This window comes from Lissotriton helveticus, chromosome 3_1 (genome assembly GCF_964261635.1).
Source record: "Lissotriton helveticus chromosome 3_1, aLisHel1.1, whole genome shotgun sequence".
In the NCBI taxonomy this organism is placed as follows: domain Eukaryota; kingdom Metazoa; phylum Chordata; class Amphibia; order Caudata; family Salamandridae; genus Lissotriton; species Lissotriton helveticus.
Window position 1 is genome coordinate 313,250,097 of NC_136061.1, and position 26,297 is coordinate 313,276,393.

Genomic DNA, 26,297 nt, shown 5'->3' on the forward strand with positions numbered 1-26,297 from the left:
AATCACTAGCCAGGACCCCTCTCATACTTAGTATGCTTGCTCGTTGAGAAGTGCATATTTGAATGCAATTGTTTAGAGCTGGTGGTCCTCTGAATCATAAACAAGATCGCCTGAGGCTATCCAAATCTGACACAACTCATGTCACATGGAATGAGATAGCCACTGAGCTCCAGATGTGCATCCACCCAGGGGTCCTAGGTCACATCTGCAACAGATCCACACCTTTTAAAAATGGCGTTTATCAAATGTATTTTCTATCCACTGAAAAAGGATTCAGGCAATTGATGTCATTATTCATATAACAAATTAGTTCTAATGAGGCCTATTCCATTCATCCGGTTCCCAAGCAGCTGAGAAAAGGTTACACCTCTTTTTAAAGCTGTCATGCTGATGGTCTTCCTCCTCTTTTACTTATGACAGAAGGTAGGTTTGGCCCAGAATCTGCTGTGCTCACTCTCACAGACCTAGGATTCACAATATGCAGAAACCTTTCTGAAGTTCAGCATTGGGAGTCATGCCAAAAGTCAACTTCCTAAAATGGTGCAAGCATCAAAAAGATTTGCTTTCCCTGAAGATTCTCAGATTCCAGCTTAACTTGTGTATCGCAAGCAATCTAAGTGAGATCTGGCAAAAGAAAGTATTGTGCTGGTTGTTAGCTTTCACAAATAGGAGCTGGGCCCCAATTAGAAGTGGTTGGAGGGCGTGTAGACTACAGAACACCTCTACAGGAGGGATGGGGTCCTCTTACTGGTTCTGTTTGTTGAAGTATATAGGGGGGGGACACCAACTGAGGAGAAGTTTGGAAGGTCGTTTCGTAAATACCTCTGGATAGGTTGGAAGCACATTAATGGATACCACTTACTTCTAGGAACCTACTTTGAGGAAGTCTGGAAGCATAGGTTCACCGGTAGGGTTTGGGCATGGAGGGGAAGTGCATGGAATGCTATATAAAGGGACGAGCTGTAAAGGGAATCATCTCCCTTTTGATGAGCTGTGGATCAGAGGCCGGGTAGAAGACCACATCTGTGTAGATGGTACGAGGTCCAGAGCACTGGCCCCTGCTGTGGAAGTGCACGGGGACCAGGGACATACTCTGTGGAGGGGCCAGGGCTTTAAAGGCACACCAACTGTGAGGGGACTGCAATATTAAAAGCAGATTTTAAAAGTTGGTTCAGAGAACAAATAGATAGCACACAATAAATGTCTACAGCTCCACAAAAAATATATTTCTACCATTGCTCTTCACTAATACTCTTACTAATAACTGGTCATTCTTTCAATTTCTTTGAACTGTAGTCTATAGGTGCCTATCTCTTAGGTCATCAAAACCATAGCTCCATAAAACTGTTGAAGGGAGGAGTGTACTGAGTAGGCGTCAACTTATTAAGTGAATCTCTTTGCAGGACACTGATACAGACATGAGCTAATGGTGTACTTATATGATCTTTCAGGTAGACGTACTTAAAGGGAGGTTATATGTTTCCCTGCTGACAGATACTTTTCAAATTCCTTAATTTGGTCTCCACTGACCCCTCTTCCTATCTATTTGCTGTTACACTATTCACAAAATCTGTTGACAATTAACCCGATTCTGAGAATCTCTGTTGAATGAATTTCGATTTTTATTTTCAAATAAATACATTGTTATCTAATTTCAGGTTAGAATCTTATCCAGTTAAAATTCTGGAGCATTATCTCTACAACCAATCCTGTTTTGGCCAATGCATTTGAAAAAATCTAAATCACCCAACGTAACGCTTAACAGTGGTCACAAGCCCCGAGATATGTTTCAAGATCGTGTATGATTCACTTCCGCACTGTAGATCACAAATGTATTAAAATATTTGCTGGTTTGAAGACCTTCATTGGAATAACTGAAAATAAGATGCAAGGTAGGTTCAACACATTAGGTTTCAAGGTCACAGATCTCTTCTTCTGAAGACAGTAACCGTTTGTCAATTGCCGTCTCGATTCCAAAATCTAGTGCATTATCCCAATGTTCCACCACGTATATTGGTTTAGTTGAATACAAGGTATCAAACCCACTGGGTTTGGATTTCCAGATCGGTCTAACAAAGTGCTCAATCGTTCTCTGCTCAGATGTACTGATGAGAACCAGCCCTTTACCCTCTTTGGATATCTCAGTCTCTTTTGCGAGTGTGGCAATTTACAATCAGCAGCTCTGAAACATCCAGGGCAGCTTTTTCTACCAGCATGTCCTTGGTGACTCATGTACAAAGAAAAAAAGGGTGTGAAGTGTGAGCAATCAAAAGTGTAAAGTAGGTTCCTGTGACCCTCCATACCAAATCACCAAGTTCGCCAACAGGAAATCAGATTTTAGCAATGGCATCACAGCACGTTTTACACGCTGGAAAGTGTAACATAAACAGTTTATAAACATATGATACAGCATACTGTACGAATTTCCTCATTTTGGCTTTCTTATATTACTTCAGAACGTTTGATAATTGGAAATTGCAGTAGACCTCTCAACTAAATGATAAATCCTTATATAATCCCAAGTGCCATGCTGCCCTGTGTCTCAACACTTTCCAAGTAAGTAACAGTATCCTCACAGAAAACACTTCCGGGGTTACTGTACTTTTAAAAGGGCCAAGCACTGTAGAGGAAAAAACACAGAACAAATTCTCCTTACACAGTTGTACATCACCGGGCAACCACGGTTAATGGGCATACCTGAATATTGCATTGTGTGAGGAACTTTGCTTGAGTTTTGAGATTTATACTGACATCATTCAACAGACGGCCCCTTCAAGTTGTAAACATAGCGCTTCGATTTACCTGAAACCACAATCAAGTTTCTAAGGTCAGTAAAGCCTTCTAAAGTAGAAGCACATTTCTCCGAATTGGGGAGCACCTCTTCATGTCACTAGAACTGATGATGTTAAAACTTCAGTACAGGTCAATGAGTGAGTATGAATGAATAGGCCCTCTCCCGAGTGATCCATCTGCAGGTGTCAATCTTCCACATTGACTAAACTAAGGAAAGAAAGACATTTTGAAACAAATACGGTTTTAGGAGTTTGGGACTCTTCGTGCTAGGGTTTGTGTTTAACACTTCCTGATAATCAAGGCCGGGCCCCTGGAGCGCTTTGCTGGTTGTGGTAGTGTACACTAAGAATGTTTTAAAAATGGGAGGTTGGTGAAGCCGCTGTGACGTCAATAGTGTGGGTCTACCTCAGCGAAGGCACCAACAGAGTCATCTTTGGTAGAAGCCGCAGTTTGTTATGGTCACAAGCATCACAATATCCAACATACACTTTTAGAGGCTTCTCAGGACATGTATCGGGGCATAGTAAGTTGTATGTCTACTACAATGCAACACAGACGCATGTTGCATATGTATGGGCAGCACACTGTACCTGTTAAAAGTAATGGTTATTAAAAAATACCACTTTCACATATGTTTTTAGGACTCGCTCTCAGGTGTCAGAATTCTGTTGGAATGTTGCTAGCCACAGAAAGCGGGCTCCAGTTTCGTCACAGCTGCAGGGTAAGGTAAGTTCCTCTGACTGGGCTATACCATTCAAGAAGGCACGAATCTGATTATGTAAATCAGTGTTTTCTCTCTCTGCCCTTGAACCTGTCCCTCCACAGCTATCGAAGAGAAGCAGCTATGCACCGGAAGTAGAAAGAGATCCTTACAAAGAGCGAAATCACAACTGGGGGAGAATCCTGTGCACGGCAGAGGACCTGGTTTACCTTTGGTTCAAGTGTGACGTAGCAGTTCTCTGAAGGAAGAAAAGGAGATTGAAGAGGGAGGGCCACCAGCCGCGCCCCGCTGGGGGATCAGGACTCTTCTAGAAAGCCGTCGTTGCTAAGGCACTCCGCGTTCTCCAGCTCCACGCTGGACAGGAAGCGGCGCATGGACTTCCTGCAGTTGTAATCCAGGGTGGTGGTGTAGACAGTGGTGGTGTGCTTAGGGTACACGATGGTGGTACTGAGGTACCGTTGGGGCTTGTTCTGTGGTTCGAAGTGGACCTCGGCACGGTAGCTTCGCCAGGTGCAGTCTGGGATGCAGATGACGGTCTGGCTGCAGCCAGACACCCCCAAACCCACAGGTAGCAGAACGTTGTCAATATAGTGTTTTTCTGAGTCATACTTCACTGAAGAGGTGTATCTGTGTGAAAAGGAAATGAAATGTGTGTGAATAAGGACAAGATGCTCAAGTTTCCTGCAAGCAAGCACTCATTCAAGGTTCACAGTTTAAACTCTAATTCATGAAAACATCTCCAAGCCACAGCTCTACATGAACTCCACAAAATAGAGCTGTTTCACCCTAGCTCTTTCACTCTTCTTTAAAGATCTCCCATTGCTGGTCTCATCCCAATATTTGTTTTTGGAATCCTCATTATTCTGCAAAAGGCCGTTACATTTTTAGGTCTGGCTTAAAGACACATATAGCTGTCCCAGTACCAGGTTTTTCATGATAAAAATGCAAATGTATATACACAGATATAGGGACTTTCATACGGCCCTTGCTCTGTCCAGGGGTCATCCACCTTTTGCTTTCACCCACCAGAGCACACAGCAGGGGGCAGTTGGTCCACCCATGCCATCCATAGGATGTCTTGCGCTGTTAAGTAATGGCATTTTACCTGTTACGTGGTCACAGCCACCTGAAAAAAGAGTGCAATCTTTATTTATGTTTGTTTGCAAATATACGCCCAACATCCTTCAGTGTCAGCATTTTTAGTCAGAACCGTTTAATTTCTGTTGCATACGTTTGAAAAAAACAATTTAAAAAATGACACGCTTCCAAGGCCAGACCCCTTGCCTTTGTTAATGCTTGTTTCTTAACGAAGCACCTGCTTTGACACTTTGGACTTTCAGCTGTCAGACTAGTGCGGGCATGGCCCAGCGGCGTTGTACACAGCGTAGATATTTAATGGAGACAGCAGAACATGTGGGAAGCTTTTGAAAGTAAAGCTGGAAGTCCCACCCATTCCCAAGGTACTCAAGAAGTTAAGTATGTTTTTAGTACAAACTGAAAAACAGTAATGAAGATGCAAGTGGTACTTTATCATCAACTCCGGCTATTACATTCAACAGATCAATTCTCGCATAGGGAACTCCACACACAAATGGAACATGGTCTAGATGCTGCCCAAGCTAATAAAAAACAGCCTGGACCCACTAGACTGGGAGGCGATTAAATCCAACACACACTTCATGAAGTAATAATAATAATAATAGCCTAATTTATAGAGTGCATGGTTACACCCAGAGGCGTGTACCCGTGAATCTACCACCGAGTCTTAGGATGGCTACCCCTCAAAGGAGCCAGAGGCCAAGGCTGCCAGCGGAAGGCCTGTCATTAGCTGCACCCCCATCCATACGCTCAACTAAACTACAGTCCAACCACCTATAAATGTATTAAGACTCCCACGCAGGTTTATTCTAGTCTTGCTTGTGCCAAAATCATCCTTTCTTGCAACCGAGCTATGAAAGTTTCTCTAAGAGTAATTCTGGCCACCCGACATCTACATTCACATCTGTCCTAACAGTGCGCTCCGCGGCACTCTGTCTGTACAATCCTTGCCTCTGGTACAAGCATCCATTCAGTTTCACCCGTTTTTTATGTGACCAGGAAACACGAGCTTCTGAAACTCCATCATCGGTGCCTTTTTGTCAGGAATATGCCGTCTGACAGGAAGTCTGGATAAACTATTGGCAGCTGCAGCCAAGAGCTCCATCTTGAAACTGAACCGTAACAGCTGAGAGGCCCACCTTGTAACAGGCAGAGTCGCCTCACTTGACCCCCTCGTGGGAACACGGATGAGACCAGCTTAGGCTCAGATATTAACAGAAATCCCTTCAGCCCGAGAGAGGGAAGTTCTAAAGTGTTTTAGAGTCAGACGACACCGGTTAGAGTTAATTTCTGCAATATGTCACGCCATTGATGCAAAAGTACACTGCGGGATTGGAACTTTCCTGGCATTTCTTCCTTAATTAGCACCCACTTCAGAGACTTATGTGAAAGCTGCGAGCCACAGGCTCGAGTACCAGCAAGGTCCTCTCTTAACCAGTGAAATAGTATAATTTGTGCGGTGAACAACACATTAATCCTGACTTTGCGCCTCTGCAGTCATGCAAACTGATGCTAAGGGGCAGATTTACCAATCTTTCACGCTACGCAGCAAGGGAACTACTGCGCCACGTTGCATGAAAGGGAGAAAGCCGACATGCTCCATATTTACAAAGATATGGAGCATTTTTGCTCTCTCCTTGCGCTAGTGTGCTGCCTATCGCCAATGCCGGCACTCTTTATACGTTATGGGCAGGATTGTTTTTGAAGGGACACCTTCGTGCACAAGAACAATCCTTAGAGGCGTATTCCTCTTTCAATGTGTTCAGCAGAATGCAGCACACATGGAAAGAGGAATTAACAAGGAGAAAAAAAGATATTTCTCCTTGTTACATCTATGTTGGGTAGGCGCTTCATTTTAGCGCAACCTCGGGTTTACAAGTCTTTGTAAATCTGGGTTTGTGTCAAAATATATGGGTGGATGCATGGGAACGCCCATGCTCCCCCCAAGTAATACCTACCCAACGCAAATTAACTTTGTATTTACTAAACCACACAAAGCCACGCAAAATGGCTTTGCATGGCTTAGTAAATCTCAGTTGAAGACTTGCTTCACGCAAGGATAAAGCAAGCCTTTGTAAATCTGCCCCGAACTCGATATGGGAATTCACTGTCCACTGCATACATTTTTGTGCTAGAAAAGTGCCCTTTTTCAGTGCTAATAATGCTTTGTTCTGCTTTGCCCCACTTTGGACCATTCAGGCGGATGTGGGGTTATGTGGGCACACGGGTGGTACTTGACATTCCAGCTGCAGCATCCATGTTTTTTGACGAAAAGCTCTATCTACTAAAATTGTCAAACTGGCCTTTGTGTTAAAAAATGATACCTTCATGAGGCGAGTACAAAGTTGGAGACATCTATTTGTTTCTCCAGTTTACACATTGCATGTGTGCTGAGCAATATCGGACATATTTTCAAAATAGTCTAGGCATAGGGTTTTGTACTGGAAGGGTATACTTCCATTACAACACCTAGGCTAGGGGTCTCGCACACAACTTTGCACCAAGGGGCAAAGTTGTGCATGTTGCTAGGAGGCCTGGTTGTGTGACAGGGTAGGCAAAGAGAGCAGCAGTGGGCCGTAGTTAGTAAATATGGCTCTGTGCTGCTCTCTCTCCCTAGTACAATGTAGTGCAGCAACTTTGGTTGCTGTGCTTCTTTGCACTACATTTTAGTAAATTTGCAGCTTGGTCTTTAAGCTCCAAGAGTCAATTCAGTTTGTGGTGTGCTCTATATGGATGATGATGATGAGCAAACAAATGCCAATCACCCCTTCTTCCCCAATGGTAATTATCATTCTTTTTCATGAAACCCCTTAAAAGTAATTCTTCCAGGCAAACTGGTAAACCCAGTTTGAATGATAGCACAAAAAGAGATCCCAATTGCTGCCTCTCGGACTCTAGTCGGCTCTTATCTGGGCCACAACACTTTTTTAATGTCGCCAACTCCCAAGTGCCTGACCGGTCGGATGCTCTCAACTCCTTTTGCCTTTGCTAATAATTAGCCTTCTGTGATTTCTTAAAGCATTTACAATACTTTTGCAAAAGTTGTTCACACTGTTTAAGGCCCATTCACTGTGAAGATAAGATCTCTTCCCACGGAAAAGGCAGAAAGTTTCTAACAGTATGCTGGAATGCTTACTTTTTAGGTCGAGCCTAGGCAGCGCGCATGCTCTGTTTGCAAGACCAGGTTTGTTATCTCCTCTATCGGCTTTTGGCATGCCCATGAATCACAATTTGTTCGTTGTTGTGCCATTTAGAAATACAGGGTTTTTATTGGTGCTTTGGGTCTGATTCTCCCACCTTTGCGTGCTTGGGTCACGCCCAGGCGATTTCACTCATTGTTTGCTTGCTTTGGCCATCCCAATACGTCCGTGGTTCCTCCTGGTTATCCTGATCTGCCTTTTTATTTTGTAGGCTTTCAACATCGTTTTAGGCTTTCATGCTGTTTCACGGGGAAATGCTCTGTTCGCCACGTGCAAAGTGGCAATTTCTGTCCTGTAGCTGTTGAGCTATGCCAATAACTCCAACTCAAACAAGCATTTACAATGCAACGGTCTCGCCTTTGAAAAAGTTAGAGCTATTGGCATTGTAAATGACAACATTTTTATTTATGTGTTGGTTTTGAAAATAGATAAATAAATGGCACTGTCATTTACAATGCCAATAGCTTAATCTCTCGCAAATGCCACACACAAACACACAGACCCACACAGAGTCCCACAAACACACATACCTACAGAGCCACACGCAGAGCCAAACACACACACAGAGCCACACACACACATACACAGAGCCACAGACACACACACAGCTACAGACACACATACACACACACACACACACACACACACACACAGCCACACACACACTTCATCCACCCACTAAGTCCATCCACGTAGCCACCACTCAACTCCATTCATCCACTGACTCCATCCACCCAACCACACCTTGTCAATGGTAGTAAGCACTATATAAATACAGTTACAAAACAATACATAAAACGAACTTGTGCAAGTACATGACACCTTAATGAATCACAATCACTTGCTCTGCCTTGATCCAGGCGTAAAAGCAACTTAAACAAGATAAAAGCTTTGTTAATGAACCCCATTGTAACCATCGATTTGCCAGTCTGTCCCTTCCTCATTGCTCTTACTGCCAACTTTACAATAATGATCCTCAATCAGAAAAGAGAAGTATATAATTGAATGGCACAAAACAGACAACTGCACGCTATATAATATTTCACAACAGACACAGGTGAGAACCGCACCCTCCAGGGCCAGCATGGATGGGAAGTCCTTGCAGTTGGAGATGCCGGTGGAGTCGGTGATGCAGGTCTTCCCCAGGTTGGACCAGAAGGTGGCCGTGGTGATGACCGTGCCGTCGATGCTCGACACCTTCCAGGAGTCGGTGGGCAGCGTGGAGCAGACTAGCACACAGCCCGACAGGGCCAGCAGGAAGGCCACGATCTCCCCCGCAATGCTGGCCATGGGCACCGGCGAGGGTCAGAGGGCATGGGGTCAGAGCTGAGGGCACGGGGAGGGTCAGAGGGCACGGGGTAAGAGCTGAGGGCACAGGTAAGAGCTGAGGGCACAGGAGTCAGAAGTGAGGGCCTAGGAAGAGCGGAGGGCACAGGGAAGGGTAAGAGCGGAGGGCACAGGGAAGGGTAAGAGCGGAGGGCACAGGGAAGGGTAAGAGCGGAGGGCACTTGGAAGGGTAAGAGCGGAGGGCACAGGGTAAGAGCGGAGGGCACAGGGTAAGAGCTGAGGGCACAGGGCAGGGTAAGAGCTGAGGGCACAGGGCAGGGTAAGAGCTGAGGGCACAGGGCAGGGTAAGAGCTGAGGGCACAGGGCAGGGTAAGAGCTGAGGGCACAGGGCAGGGTAAGAGCTGAGGGCGCAGGGGTAAGAGCTGAGGGCGCAGGGGTAAGAGCTGAGGGCGCAGGGGTAAGAGCTGAGGGCGCAGGGGTAAGAGCTGAGGGCAAAGGGGTAAGAGCTGAGGGCAAAGGGGTAAGAGCTGAGGGCAAAGGGGTAAGAGCTGAGGGCAAAGGGGTAAGAGCTGAGGGCAAAGGGGTAAGAGCTGAGGGCACAGGGGTAAGAGCTGAGGGCACAGGTAAGAGCTGAGGGCAAACGGCTAAGAGCTGAGGGCAAAGGGCTAAGAGCTGAAGGCAAAGGGGTAAGAGCTGAGGGCACAGGTAAGAGCTGCGGGTACAGGGGTAAGAGTTGGGGCACAGGAGTCAGTGAGGGCACAGGTGAGGGCAGAGGGCAGCGTGGTGAGGGCTGAAAGCCTGGGTTGAGGTCAGAGGGCACATGTGCCAGAAGTGAGGGCCTAGGAAGAGCTGAGGGCACAGGGGCAAGAGCTGTGGGCAGAGGGGTAAGAGCTGAGAGTACAGGGGTAAGAAGTGAGTGAGGGCCCGGCGTGAGATCAGATGGCAGAGGATTCAGAGCTGAGGGCACCTGCGAGGGTAGAGAGCAACGCGGCAAGGGACGAATGCCCTGCTTGAGGTCAGAGGGCGGTACAGGGCAAGAGTTGATGACCAAGGGGTAAGAGCGCTATGCCGGAGCCGGGCACTGGTCAGAGCTGAGGGCACAAGAGGGGGTGGAGCAGATGGACGCGGGGATGACCAAGGGGTAAGATCACTATGTCGGAGCCGGGCACCGGCACAGTAGCTTGCCCCACTTACAACGCCCTGCTTCGCACGATGATTGGCTCAACGGCCTTACTTAAGTACGAAGCAACCACAGCTACTAAAAATACCCCCTTAAAAAAAACACGTAATTTGCCAATATAACAATCAGCACTGCTCAAAAACGTAACGAGCGCAGATAAAACAGTCCTGCATTATTATACTTTCACTCTAGAAATACAAGCTGCGAAAACTAAGCTAAACTAAACCAACAACCCGAAAAACATACCTCTCAAACCACGTCCCGTAAAAAGCCCGAGACTCGCAGAAAGATACCACCAACAACGTTCAACCCAGATGAACCACCTTGGTGGGCAAACGGGTAGAGGGCTTAAAAGGAAGAAGGTGAGGAACTAGAAGCAAAAACTCCGCAAGGGTGAGTAGGTAACACCAAGAAGGGACAAAGGGGGTAAGAGATCAACAAGGGGGCGGGGCACATAAAGCGAGAGTTCGGGCTGTGGGGAGGAGGCATGAGCTCAGGGTGAAAACAGAATAGGGGTTTCACAGATGTGTAACGTCACACTACTCACCCACTAGCCCCTCGAGTGCGCCCCGTGAACACCAACTCGACCCACCCTTACCTGCTCCTTCTCTCTTCTCTTCCGCTCTGAGTTCTACATGTCTATGCGCAGCTCGGATGGCGTCCTGTGACCTCACAGTAGCTTGCCCCACCTACTACAACGCCCTGCTTCGCGCGATGATTGGCTCAACGGCCTTGTTGTTGTAGTATTGTTATAATTACTACTGCGGATGTTAGTATCTGCAGCAGCTGTACTATGGTAGTAGAGGTACACATAATAACAAGAGTGAATAAAAGCACGGGAGGATGCCAGGGGCGTCTCACAGAGTATACCAGACTCGGCGGTACTCCTTTTGCATACAGACTTGCGTGCATTGTGTCACGAATGCATGTCCCAAGAGACCTGAGGCTGCCATCCAGGGCAGGCCCCCCGCACCGCCTCCAAGGCCCTGTGACCTGGGGATGTCCTGAACCCTCACTATCATAATGTGTTCTCTGAACCTGCGAGACGTTTGGTAAGAAAACCTGCCCTGTCCCTACTCCTTGAGGCCCTGTGAGGGAAATGACTGAAGCACCCCTACATGAAATTAGACTCTAAAATCCATTCTGCTGCGTCAGAAAACTATTGCATTTACTGCACTATGCCCATCCGTGCTCCTTTCACTGAACGAGGCAGGGAGGGCCCAGGGTGCTGCTCGGGCACCGTGCCCACCCACCCGTGCTCCTTGAGAAGGGCTCTCCCCAGAAAAGGGGTGCCCACCCACCCGTGCTCCGCCGTACAGGGCGGGCCACTATTGCCCTACTGTAACAACTATGCAGCCGTAGGCCGTGCTCGTCGCACCGTTCCTGCTCCGTGCCCATCCATGCCCCTCTCTGGGACAAGCTTCACTGAGAAGGGAGGGGGGGTCACAGCACCTCCACCTACCTGAAGCATCCGGGGAGGGGGATGTACCCTGAATACAGAAAGTAGCAATCTGCAGTGGGTCAGTCTGCCCGTCGTGCTCTGTGCCCATTTACTGGACAGTCTTCCCCGAGAAAGAGGACACACAGCAGCTCAAAAACAGAAGAGAGGCGCTCAACTCCCGCCCCTGCTTTCGGCCCGGCATCACAAGTAAATGTGTCCACCCCTCAGCGTGTTCACAACCCGGAGGGGACGGGTCGGCCCAGTTAGCAGATTTCCAATGGTGATGGATTAAAAATGAACCGCCCCGTCTTTATTTGCATTATCTCCAGGGATGCGGTGTATGTACAGACGGCCCGAGTCCTGCTTTCTGAAAGGAAATGGTTAGTAAACGAGTGCTCACTTCCATTTGCCTATTTTCGTTTGGAAGGATACTTTCCAAAAGCTCCAGCTACGGCAAATAACCTGTTTTGGAGTTTTGCAGCTCACAAATGAGAGAGCCAACAATCTTGAAGAAAGACTACAACAAGAAAACGGCAAGAAAGCGAACACTCACCAGCAGGAGCTACTGGAGTTTTCATTATCTCACGGCCCGCCCGGCCATTGTGTTGGGTGTTAAAGTGGACCAAGCGGACCACGCCATGAAGGCTACTGCCCGGCCGCCATCTTCAGAGAACTGACCAAAAGAAACATAAAAAAAAAAAACAAACGCCGCCCACCGCCGCAGGAAAAGGGGTGGGATGAGTAAAAATCGCGGGAACGCCCACGAATCTGCTCGCAGAATGACGAGTAGATCTCTCTTCCAATGGCTAGCCTCCATTTATGGAGCTAGCCAATGGAAAGAGAGGGCGGGACAACACACACATACTGTAAACATTAGATTTCGCCTGCGCCGAAAAGCTGCGCGGTACGCAGCTTTCGACAGGCGAAACCTAAAAATGCAAGTCCTATTGCATTTCTAATGCTTGTTATTACTTAGTTGTGTAAAGCAGATGCTTTAGCCTTAGAACGTTTGTGACATTTCCTATTCATGACTCAGTACTTTTCTATGCACTTTGTAGGCATTATTGGATTGATTTTTTCAGCGTAATCTATTTGGTCACTATGATCAAATTCTAAATGCGGTAATAAACATTGCACGTTAAAAATAAAGTTAATATACAAGAGCTATACTATATTTTACTACTAAACAGGCAGCCACAACTACAGTTACCTTGCAAATAACAAGGTCATGAGTTGAATGGTGCAGTGGCACCAGGCCCAAAAGCTCTAGGGACCCTACTAAACCCAGATTATTGCGAAAATGTAGATCTAATCAGGCAGTCAGAAGTGCAGTTATCTAGCAGTGTTAGGGTCAAGATTTCAAGAGTGCAGCAGGTACGGTGGCACCGGGACTAAAAGCTCCAGCACCTCATTAAACACTGATTCTTGCTATATTTTACAACTAAAACAGGTAGTCACAATTGAAGTTACCTTGCAGTTGAAAAGGGCTTGATTTAAATGCCTCAGTGGCACCGGGGCTAAAAGTGGTTATAACTCCACTAAACACCAAACATTGCTATATTTTACTTGTAGACAGGCAGTCATAAGTGCAGTTATCTTCTAGGCACTAGGGTCATGAGTTGAAATGTGCAGCAGGTGCAGTGACACCGGGCCCAAAAGTTGTCAAAACTCAAATAAATACTAAATATTGCTATATTTTACTACTAAATAGGCAGTTACATGTGCAGTTATCTTGCAGGCAACAGGGTCATTATTTGAATTGTGCAGCAGGTGCAGTGGCACGGGGCCCAAAAGTTGTCATACCTCCTCTAAACACCTAATATTGCTATAATTTACAAGTAAACAGGCAGTCATAAGTGCAGTTATCTAGCAAGCACTAGGGTCACGATTTCAATAGTGCAGCAGGTGCAGTGGCACTGAGACCAAAAACTCCAGGCACCCCGCTAACACCTATTATTGCTATATGTTATTCCTCAACAGGTAACCACAAGTGCAGTTACCTTGCAGGCAACAGGGTCATGATTTGAATGGTGCAGCAGGTGCAGTAGCAGCGGGCCCAAAAGTTGTCAGAACTCCTCTAAACACATAATAGTGCTATATTTCACTACTAAACAGGCAGTTACAATTGCAGTTACCTCGCAGTTAAAAGGGACTGGATGTGAATGATGCAACAGGTGCAGTGGCACTGGGGCCAAAAGCTCTAGGGACCCCACTAAACCCAGATTATTGCTAAATTTTATTACTAAACAAGACAGTCACAAGTGCATTTATCAAGCAGGCAATAGGATTAGGATTAGAATGAAGCAGCAGGTGCAAGAGCACCAGGACCAAAAGCTTTAGGCACCCTACTAAACACCTAACATTTCTATATTTTACTACTAAACATACAGTCACAAATGCAGTTACCTTGCAGACAACAGGGTCATGATTTGAATGGTGCAACAGGTGCAATGGCACCGGGCCCAAACATTGCCAAAACTTCTCTAAATACCTAATATTGCTGTATTTTACTACTATAGTGGCAGACACAATTGCAGTTATCTTGCAGTTAAAAGGGGCTTGATCTGAATGGTGCAGCAGGTGCAGTGGAACAAGGGCCAAAAGCTCTAGGGACCCCACTAAACACCAAATATTGCTACATTTAACTACTAAATAAGCAGTCACAAGAGCAGTTAACTTGCATACACTACGGTCATGATTGCCATTGTGCAGCAGGTGCAGTGGCACCAGGCTCAAAAGTTGTCAGAACTTCTCTAAACACACAATATTTCCCTCTTTCATTTTTCAAAATGTTGCGATTACTTACCCACACTATACCACTGGTAATAGCACAATATATTGCCTTTTTGTACATAAACAAGTCATAACACTTTAACTTATATTGTACAACTACTTAGCAAGCTACAATTTACAACAAAAAAATGTTTATTATTAATCACAACGGAGAAACCTAGTGCATTTACCAATGCTTGTTTGTCTAGGGTGGTTCTCCTCCATACCATGGTGCATCAGATTGTTGTTCCTTGAGTGATTATCCCCGATTCCCTATGTTTCTCTCTCCCCACCCCCACTCCTACTGCTTCCTTCCACCAGCTTCCCCACCCACACCTCCATTGCTACCCCAAACCTGCCGTCCTTTTATTGCTGTTATTCGAGTACCTTGCTGGAGCCCCTCAGCCTTCAAAACAAAGCGCTATTGAGCTAGTGGAATAACATGTTCCTAATTTCCCGCTCCATCTTGGAACGGTAAATAATAAAAATGGCACCTGCTTCATTTTGTAGAAGCATGCATATATGGTGATGCATTAATGTGCTTGTATGAAGGTGAATGGAATGTCTATGAAATAATGCTGCCAGCGGCCGCTTCATCGCATCCTTTTAATATTTTATTTTGACTAATGCTGCACAGCATCAGTTAACAACACTGGCAAAGCCAATAGGTTCCATTATGTGAGTCCTAATGACTTTGCAAATGCTTGTTACAGTATCGTTCTTACTGAAGGCAATGGGAGAATCATTTAGCTAGATTCAATCAGCTCCTACAGAATTACTCACTACAATGCTAAAGCTTCTATGATCTATGAGAAACCTCCCAATGTCTTGCTCTTCCTACGAAAACCCAAGTTTGCTCTTTTCTTGTGTGTGATATTTTTGCATAACCTAGAGTATAAATGATTTCCATTTCATATTGTTGGAGAAGTGTTTGTGCATTCAAATATTCACTACTCGGGCACACAAACACTACCACAACAGAGACACACATATTTTCTGTACCTATCATTATTTCTATTTTGAACCCGACTCCAATAGACCCTCTCTCCCAGTAAGGGGGTTTAACATTTATTTTTAACACAAAGTTGCACAATCCAATCAGGGACATTTGACTATGGTATTCCAGGGTATGCGAATGTATCTAAAATCTTTCGCCTGATGCTGCCAAAACAGAACAAAGCGATACAAAAGGGGATGATGGACGGAGCGTTTGAACAAATCAAACACTCACCCCCAGTCAACTGATCTGGGTTTAATCCATCACCATTCTTTAGTTCACTCAGCCACCCCAGTTCAGACATGGCTATATGCAAATCAGTCTGACCCTGTGCCTTATGGGAACAGTCCAGCCCGAACTGCCAAGCCATGTCTTCCCTGGACCGAAACAAGCATCCTGGGACCGGTTTCGGATTCATAATCCTCATCAGCCAGGCTATCTTGAATCCAGTGGCCAAGTGAACAAGGGACTCACGTCTGAGTATACCCTGCCACACTTAGGGCGAACAAAGCGATACAAAAGGGGATGATGGACGGAGCGTTTGAACAAATCAAACACTCACCCCCAGACAAATGATCTGGGTTTAATCCATCACCATTCTTTAGTTCACTCAGCCACCCCAGTTCAGACATGGCTATATGCAAATCAGTCTGACCCTGTGCCTTATGGGAACAGTCCAGCCCGAACTGCCAAGCCATGTCTTCCCTGGACTGGAAACAAGCATCCTGGGACCGGTTTCGGTTTCATAATCCTCATCAGCCAGGCTATCTTGAATCCAGTGGCCAAGTGAACAAGGGACTCACGTCTGAGTATACCCTGCCACACTTAGGCGAACAAATCGATACAAACCGCCAAAACAAAACAAGGCATCTGTTTGCATTAAGACAAACTCTGATAAATGTTCTTAGCATGACGCTTCGATTGCTTTAATTATGAAAATTGGTGACCTGCAGACGTTGTCACAAAAACCTAACTTATTACACTTCCTACGAGATTAGCCCTGTGCTGAAATTCATTTACCGTTTTCTCTGTGCCAAATGTCTAGAATACACTGAATGTGTTCGATTTACTTATTCTCACTTGTAACTTGGGTTTTGGGGACAGCAGACCACAGGGAGGGTCTGCTCCCTGGGAGAATTTGGGGAATGGAGCAGTCCAGCGACTGCTGTGGTTTGGGCTCGTTTAAGGCTACAAGGTAACCCAATGATATAAATAAGGACATATTAGGTTACCAGCCACCATTTTGTATAGGTGACACTGTGCCTGTTATCAGGGCCGGACTGGACTGGGAACCAAAACCAGCCCTGGCAAAGTGCTTGGCTGGCCCCCGGTGTTAAGGGGTGCGGCTGAGCTGTTTGCCAGGGCCGGTTTCAGCCGATCTTGTAACAGGGGCCGGTATTGCAGCTATGCTGCAAAAATGGCCCTGTAACAAAAACGGCCCCTAGGGGCCCAGAACCAGCCCCCACTCTGGCGGCCCACCAGGGAAATGCCTGGTGCCCGCTATGGCCAGTCCGGCCCTGGCTGTTATTAGGCCCGTAGCGTTTTTTCAGTGTTTTTGGGGGGGGTTTGTGGGGCTTACTGGTTAAGGTCCTAAACTCTCATTCTGAAGGTTAAGGGTTCGAGTCTTTAAATTTGAAAGGTCAGGTAAGTTTATAAATGGTGGTCCTTGACATGAACAGAAATGCTGTGCTGAGGAATGGCTCAGAGGATGGACACGCGGTGGCCAGAGTATCGCCTTCCCTACAACGTTTTCCCCCAGTAAGGGCAGTGACCATGACAATGCTGCTATAGGAACGTTGGTCAGAAAGAGATTAGGGATGCTTCAGCTGGGTGTAGGGTTGCTAGATGTATCAGCGAGAGGGGCATATAGCCAGGCTGTGGTTGTGTTCTTAGGTAGTGGGCTGGGGTAGTGTTCTTAGGTAGTGGGGCGCAGAGGAGGAAGGATGCTTGGGCCCGGACTGAGGGTGTAGTTCGTTTCATGTGGATATTGATGAAGAAAGGGCAGTCCAGAGACAAGATAGTGCACAAACTAGCGGGAATTGCATTTATGGGACACCTACTTCAGCTAGGGAGCCGAGAAAAAGGATATTGGAGTTGTGGGCAAACAAGGCTGCCAGAGTAGGGCCAAACTGAAGTCCCCTGACTTGGAGTCGATTTGGGGAGGTGATCACGAGACCACCTGGGATTCGCCTAAGGATCCATACAAAACAGTTCATCACTGGACAGTTAAGGGAATGAAAGATTCAGGTAAGCAAGATCCCGGTCCTACACGAGTGAAAAGAATCCAAAGATAGGAAGGTAGATGGGCAAAGATCTTCACTCAAAGAAAGCACAGAGAAATCCAACACAGTAGAACCTGGAACAGAGGGTCCTCGCTTACAGGAAGCACAGATAAACCAAATGACAACTAGAAATAATCAAAGACCCTCTCCGGTAGGTAGCACATAAGAGTTCGAAGGCTTGAAAAGCAAACATTGAGGGTCCTCGTTAAAGGGTCCTCGAGTGCAGCACAGTGGAATACAGTGAGTAATAGAGAGAACTGACAATTGAGGGTTCACCTTTACAAGGATTATGGGGTGTTATTGCTATCACTAATGCAGCATATGCAGTGGCACTGAGGACAGGGGGTGTGAGGGACACACTCTACTCCAATTATGGCACTCTTTTACTACACAAGGGAAGGAGGCAAAAGCAGCAATCGAGACACTAGAACGCTGGAAAGATTAATCCTAAATCAGCCGTACCTGTAATTGAGGATCCTCCTTCAGAGAAAACTAACACTAATAGTAGAGATGTTGTGGACCCTCTCTTCAAGGAAGACAATTACATCCAATACAAGCAATCGAGAGACTCAATATATCTCCCTTAGAGAAAGCACAGAGGAATGTAACAAGTGCAATGGATATATTCAAGGATTCCTTACAGGAAGCCAAGACATTCAAAGAGAGAAATAGAGCACAAGCCAGACTCAGAGACCCCCTCTTACATGTGGCACAAAGGAATCTCCAGAAAGACTCCAGGGTAACTTAAAGGCAGGAATCTAAAGAGAGCCTTCCTTCCAAGAGGAATTGGGATTCTAAAAGCAACAATCTAAAAGAAACAACAGAAAGACTCAGAGGTCCCATACAGAAAACACAAAGGTCTCCAAAGAGAGCAACAGAGAGGGTCCATTCAAAGAAGCACAGAGGAATCTAAAAAGAGCAACACAGAGACTCATGGGTTCCTTACAGGAAGGAACAAGGTCCCCAAAGAGCGCACTAGAGAGACACAGGGATCCTTTACAGAAAGCACAGAGGACTCAACAGAGAGCAACAGACAGACTCAATGACCACCCCACTCTACTGCCAGCACAGAGGACTCCAAAGAGAGAGACTTGAGAGCCCCTTTTAGAGGAAGAAGGGGGAAATTCAAAGGCAACAATAGAGACTTGGGGCCCTTACAGGAAGCACAAAGGAACCCAAAGAGAGCAAAAGAGGGACTCAGCACTCCATCCGGATGCACAGAGGGATCCAAAGAAAGCAACACAGGGGATCTCTTGAAGGAAGCATAGAGGAATCTACATAGAGCAACAAAGACTCAAGAGAGCACTAGAGAAACACAGGGATTGAAAGAAATTGGTTTACTGATGACAACAACAATCTTGTCAGGGTGCACCACAAACACAACACAAGACAAAATCGCAAGCCAATTTAGAAACACAGAGTGTATTTTTATAAATAAAATGATACCAGAATAAACAAAAATCCAATCAGTAGAATGGGAGATATTGAATTTTAAAGTTCTAGAAACAAATCGGTCCAAAAGGCGCAAAGCGCCTACTGAGGGTATCTGGTTGCACTGTACCAGGACAAAGTCACAAGTTCAGGCCGAACGTGATGGAGTGCAAGCAGGGCACAGAACAGAGTTCGGGCAGCTGGGAGTTGTACCTTATGTCCTTGATGCGAGGTCTGTTCGGTGAGGTTTTGCGATGCTTTGTGTTGCTTGGCGTCGGTTTTGATGAAGCTTTCAGCTGTGTGGTGAGTCTTAGAAGGGCTTTGCATTGCTTGGCGTTGGATCCAAAAAAGTTTTCAGTTGTGCGGTGAGGCTTTGCAGGTCTTCGCATCGGATTTGATGGACCCTTCAGTAAGGCAGGGAGCAGTTCCCTCTGATGCCAGCAAAGGCACAAGGACCTGTATGGCACCTCTCAGGGATCAGGACTCACTGCACAAGAGGCCAGCAGCAGGGCTCCGGCAGGTCCGGTTGCAGGTCCAGGCAGGTCCGGTTGCAGTTCCAGACAGGTCCAGTTGCAGCAGGTGAGCTGGGCAGTTGCAGGAGTCCTCTGATGCCTGCTGTGTCCCTGTTTTCACACAGGAGGTCAGTCAGTTGACCCCTAGAGTCATTCTGGGTAGCTTAGGATGTAGGCAAGCCGGTCAAATCTTCCCTCTCAGACAGCAAAGCAGCCCTTCGAGCAGCAGGGGCAGTCCTTCAAGCAGCTGGGGCAGTCCTTCGAGCAGCTGGGGCAGTCCTTCGAGCAGCTGGGGCAGTCCTTCGAGCAGCTGGGGCAGTCCTTCGAGCAGCTGGGGCAGTCCTTCGAGCAGCTGGGGCAGTCCTTCGAGCAGCTGGGGCAGTCCTTCGAGCAGCTGGGGCAGTCCTCCGAGCAGCTGGGGCAGTCCTCCGAGCAGCAGAGCAGGGCAGCCCTTCAGCAGCGCAGCAGGGGCAGCCCTTCAGCAGCGCAGCAGGGGCAGCCCTTCAGCAGCGCAGCAGGGGCAGCCCTTCAGCAGCGCAGCAGGGGCAGCCCTTCAGCAGCGCAGCAGGGGCAGCCCTTCAGCAGCGCAGCAGGGGCAGCCCTTCAGCAGCGCAGCAGGGGCAGTCCTTCCAGCAGCAGGGGCAGTCCTTCCAGCAGCAGGGGCAGTCCTTCCAGCAGCAGGGGCAGTCCTTCCAGCAGCAGGGGCAGTCCTTCCAGCAGCAGGGGCAGTCCTTCCAGCAGCAGGGGCAGTCCTTCCAGCAGCAGGGGCAGTCCTTCCAGCAGCAGGGGCAGTCCATCCAGCAGCAGGGGCAGTCCATCCAGCAGCAGGGGCAGTCCATCCAGCAGCAGGGGCAGTCCATCCAGCAGCAGGGGCAGTCCATCCAGCAGCAGGGGCAGTCCATCCAGCAGCAGGGGCAGTCCATCCAGCAGCAGGGGCAGTCCATCCAGCAGCAGGGGCAGTCCATCCAGCAGCAGGGGCAGTCCATCCAGCAGCAGGGGCAGTCCATCCAGCAGCAGGGGCAGTCCATCCAGCAGCAGGGGCAGTCCTTCCAGCAGCAGGGGCAGTCCTTCCAGCAGCAGGGGCAGTCCTTCCAGCAGCAGGGGCAGTCCTTCCAGCAGCAGGGGCAGTCCTTCCAGCAGCAGGGGCAGTCCTTCCAGCAGCAGGGGCAGTCCTTCCAGCAGCAGGGGCAGTCCTTCCAGCAGCAGGGGCAGTCCTTCCAGCAGCAGGGGCAGTCCTTCCAGCAGCAGGGCAGTCCTTCCAGCAGCAGGGCAGTCCTTGCAGCAGCAGGGCAGTCCTTCCAGCAGCAGGGCAGTCCTTCGAGCAGCAGGGCAGTCCTTCGAGCAGCAGGGCAGTCCTTCAAGCAGCAAGGCAGTCCTTCAAGCAGCAGGGCAGTCCTTCAAGCAGCAGGGCAGTCCTTCAAGCAGCAGGGCAGTCCTTCAAGCAGCAGGGCAGTCCTTCAAGCAGCAGGGCAGTCCTTCAAGCAGCAGGGCAGTCCTTCTTTTAAAGTGTTCTGAAGAGTGGCTCTGGAGGTCAAATATGTATACCTGGTGCCAGCCTGTGTGTGGGGGGACACCAGGTCTTACGCCCACAACTGCTCCTGGAAAGTTCTTCCCATATCTGGTCCTTTGTGTGCTGGAGGCAAAGCCCGTTGAAGTTTAAGGGGGGCTGTGTACAGACCCACTCCAGCCATCCTGCCCTCATCTAAGCTCCCTTTGTGTCACTGTAGGGAAGCAATACATACAGTCCAAAAGAAGAGCCATTCATAGTAATGTGACCCACAACACCTGTAAAAAAATCACAGTTGTTTGGGACAAGAAAATGCCAACTTTCGAAAAGTGCTGATTACAGAATTGTAACTCAAAATCCGAGTTTACCATTAAAGAGGATTTTAAATTACAATTCAATTGAGCGTAATCATCTTATCTCTAAATGTAATAAGGTAACCCAGTGTTAGACAAGGAGAGAGATAGGCCTTACAACAGTGAAAAACGACTTTCAGAGATTTTCACTGCCGGTGCACTTGCCCTGCTTTTTGAATAAATGCACCCTGCCCAATGAGCCTTTAGCGGCTATCTCAGGGGCAACTTTTAAGAAATAAAAAAGAAAGTTTGGGCCTGGCAAATGGTTTATATTGCCAGGCTGAAATGTCAGTTTGAAACTGCTCTACAGGCTGCAGTGGCAGCCTTGAGACATGTTTTTAAAGTGCTACTTTAGTGGGGGGACAAAATGAGTGCTGCAGGCCCACTAGAGGCATTTAACTTACAGGCCCTGGGTACATGCAGTACCGTTTACTAGGGACTCACAAGTAAATTAAATGCAACAAGCAGGTGTAGGCCAACGTAACCATGTATGAAGCAGAGAGCACATGCACTTCAGCACTGGTTAGCAGTGGTAAAGTGCACAGAGTCCAACAGCCAACAAAGGCGAATCCAGCAAACGGAGGGGTGAAGGAAAAATGCTGGGGGAAATACCACATCAAGGATGGCAGGTCTAACAGGGATGCTTTACAAGAAGCACAGAGGAATCTACAGAGAGCAACAGAAACTCGATATCGCCTTATACCTCTACAGGTAAGGGGCAATAGCGAGCTACAGGGGTCCTTTATAGAAGGCACAGGACACTCTACAGAGAGCAACAGACAGACTCAATTCCTAGGCCTCGTCCACCTCTCCTCCCCCCACCCTCCCACCCCCCTGCTCCCAGCACAGAGACCTGGTGGTCCCCTTCGCATGAAGAACGGGGAAGTGCAGAGGCAGCAATAGCATCTCGGGGCCCTTGCAGGAAGCACAGAGGGATCGAAAGACAACAGATGCTAATAAAGGTGGTTCCTACCTTACTTCCTTGGGCGGCAATGGATCGAACTCAACGCCTTCTCCGAAAGACAGCGGGCAGAGCCGGGGCGGGAAGCTGGCGCTCACCGGCGTGGGAGGGAGCGGTGAACTCTGGGAAGGTAAACAGAGCACGCAGGTGTGATCAGAGAAGGGCTCGGTCCGTGGCACACACATGAAACAAACACACTCTGTCCAAGTGCGAAACAGCTATACAGGCGGGCCACCAGCCATCAATCACCAGCAGCCACTGTAATCTTCAACATCCGAAAGGCAGTGGCTGTTCCTACTGAAATCCTATTACCCAACAGCCCAGTCCCTAGATCGGGTCAAAGTCAGGTGCCTGCAGGAGGAAAGGAAAACCTGAAATACAGACGTGTGATTGAAACTGGGTTGAAAGAATGATTCCTTCTTTGTCACGAACATGATTTGTTTCCCTGTTCACACAAATCAACGCCTCATCGGGGGCGTAAGCGCTATATAAATGTAAATTCATGTTCACAATTTCTGAAAGCGACACTAATTTTATGAGGACTCTCGGAGTTTAGACGATTCCCAAACAAAAAGCATCCTTTTATGATTTTAGAACAGATACATTAACTCGTGAAGTGCTGTGGTGAGGCAGTTGGACAACAACCATCAAGTGTTCACTAGGTAGCTCTCAAAGGTGAGAGGTGCTTTCAGAGACGCCAAGGGGAGCACTGGCCAAACTCACAACGGGCAAAAGGTTTTAAAACAAAGCTGGGGTGCGCAGAATAAAAGAGCCGCACCTTTTATTACACAGACTGTGTCTATGTAGGGTTATTGTTTTGGGCAGTGTGACATTGTACATGTTTTAATCAAACTATTTTAGTTTGGAAGGTAGAAAGAACAGGCGTCCTTGAGTTTCAGTGTATGACATAATTATTAATTATTTGGTAAGGAATACTTCGAAAAAAATCTGCTGAATGCGTATGGTTCTTCACCTATAAGAATCCTGTGCTTTTGTATAAAATAAGGCTTCCTTTTGTCTCAGTATGTGTTAAATTAAGTTAGCAGGGTCAAAATATCACAGAACGTGCAGCATCATTGGTGTTCAATTGCATGAGAATTTGTGTTTCCTTACCATATACTTTAGCTTGATCTGCCACATAATTCGGCCCTACATAGTTGCAAAAGGCTTTAAGGTGACATGCCACATGTTTTTGGCTTGTAATACAATTTGTTATCCCTCCCAGAAATCATGCTGTATCTTCCCTGGTGTTCCTTTTGTAACTTGTCACCCCTCGTATGGGATGCGGCCTGTCCTTCCAAATGTCGGCTGCTTGTAATAACGTTTGTTGACCCTCCTACAAAGCATGGTAAGACCTCCCAGGTGCTTTGTGCTTGTAACACAACCTGCAGTGCCCCCTAAATGGAGTGGTGGGTCGGGACAGATGTGCAGCGTTTTGCTCCTGCAAGAATCTTTCTAGTGACCTCTCAGTCCTTGTATACTTATAACACAATGTCCACCTACTGGCGTACTATAAAAGCCCATCCAGATGTTCTTGGAGACTAGACGGACCCAAAACAACAGATAGAAATATGTGCTTTGAAACACAGAAACTTTGAGGTGGCTAACCTAAGTGTTCCACTTGAGCAAGGGTTGATATTCGGCTGTGAGAAAGGATTCCAGAGTAAGGGTGATAGGCCGGTACTGACGTCGGCCTGGAGACAGGTACTTGCTAGAGTTTAACATACTGCCAGACCCATAATAACATGGCTCCTTTGCAAGATTTAACATTTTGAGGTGGAGGTGTGTCCCCTATTATCATATGTAGGGAGGTTCTGGGGCCACTTAAGTGTTACCACCAGGTTAGTTGTTCTTTATTGTGGCTATTGCTGATGACAGCTTGTGCAAATGTAGATGGGTAACAATGGAGCACTGTTAAGATATGGGCGGGAAAAGTAGACAGACTGTCAATCATTGCTGAACGGAAGCCGTAGCTAGTTTGATCTCTCACCATTCAAAGTCGCCTAGCATGGGCCTTCAGTTTATAGCCCCTTATGCACTCCAACACCGCTACTTCTGAGCAAAATGAGGACCTTGGGGCAGGGCATAATACCCTGTGCGCAAGGGGTCGGGTGGAGGGCAAAATGGTAGTCGGTTCTAACATGCGTGGGTTTCCCATGGTCTTCCAAGACTGAAAATATTTTATCAATAAAACAATGTATTTTAAGAGGACATCACTTCACGATCTCACCAAAGTATCCAAAGATATTGGAATAGATGCCTCACTCACTGAATCGTGACATGCTTCATCATTGGCGCCTATCCACATCCTGATTGGGTGATACCAACTGGGCGGACTCAACCAAAAAGATGGGAGCACCTTGATGCATATTTGACTACGGGATGGCTTTGGGCGCAAGACACCCATGACCCTTGAACAACCCAACAATAGGGTATCCTGCACTTAGTGAGTTTGATCTCAGGTGAGAGCCTTACGCCTCACATATGTGCATAGAATGCATGCTTAGGTAGGCAGGGATACGCACACAGCCCTAACGAAGGCCCCAGACCCGGATGGGCTCTTGGTGTGGGCCGAAACATGTTGGCAATTAAAAAAAATCAAGGTCAGTCGAGAAATTAACGCTCAGCTAAGACCCTGGATTCCTTTTTATCTATACTCAGGGTACCCTACAAATAAAGAGTATTCCTTCTGGGTATTCCGTGAGGTCTTTTTAACTCTTTTTCTCCTATATGGATCCCTGCATTATTCAGTAACATTTTATAGAAGAAATCCCATCTTTTTGGTTGAGCCCGACCTGGTGGTATGACCCTACCAGGGTGTGGATAGGCGCCAATGAGGAAGCATGTTACGATTCAGTGAAGTAGGCATCTATTCCAATATCTTTAGATACTGTGGTGGGATCGTGAAGTAGTGTCCTCTTAGAATTCCGCCTTTCTTCCTTTCGCCTAGTTGTCCTTTTGTGAGTAAGTGACTGTTTGGGAGAATGCAACTGGGTTTGTTTTCTCTCGCTCTCTCCTTGTGAGAACAGGACTTTGAATAAACCAGTGGTATTTTCTATACATTATATGTGCTAAGTGGTATGTGGTCTGTGGTGTTACCAAAAATGTGTTTTTAGCATGCAAGCTTTGAAAGTACTACAGACCATCGTGACGCAGCATGTAAGCAAGTGTCCTCCAGCCAACAATGACAGTGCTCCCCCCCTCCCCCATTGCCATGTTCAGTGATTGAAAACTTTTCAAAATTCAGCATTTTAAAATAGAGTTATTAAAACAGTGCAAATAGAGGTGCACTGTGCTCCGGTGCCACTGCCCCAGCCGCACTATTGACAGCCGCGCTTTTGAAATGGAGAATAATGAAATACTGTAACAGTGTCTGGAGTGCCGTATTTAAATATAAGATTTTGAAAGAGTTACATATGCATATCTGCTGGAAGGTTCACAATGAGGCAGGTGAATCTAGGCTACTCTACAAAACTGGGTGGAAGTTTAAGATAATTGGGTTATGTGTGCTACTTGCCTCCAACCTGCTTGGTTACATGTAGGCTTCAGCTCTGACTGCAATATCGAACCAGTCACTAAGAAATCAGCTTGCCTTTGCCTTAAAACTAGCCATTATCGGCCCAGAAGAAGCTCACACTGGCCTTCTAGCCCATCCCCTGTGGAACTGCCCTGTTACCAGTTCATGCTTGAAGGCACTTCACTAACTGGGGGCTAATGGGAGAAAGATCACAAAACTTCATTGACTAAGCCCACTTGCCTGCA

The 26,297-nt window shown here is 47.2% G+C and overlaps 1 protein-coding gene across 1 annotated transcript in view; it reads right to left on the reverse strand.

The window, feature by feature from the left end:
• Positions 1-1,604: 1,604 nt before the first annotated feature.
• RFLNB (refilin B) overlaps positions 1,605-26,297 on the reverse strand; it is a 31,568-nt gene continuing 6,875 nt past the window's right edge. The window contains exons 2-3 of the mRNA XM_078679869.1: positions 22,548-22,657; positions 1,605-4,141 (exon numbers count right to left, since the gene is read on the reverse strand). Coding sequence (XP_078535995.1) covers positions 3,811-4,141; positions 22,548-22,657 — 441 coding nt within the window. The 3' untranslated portion in view covers positions 1,605-3,810. The remainder of the gene's footprint in view (positions 4,142-22,547; positions 22,658-26,297) is intronic.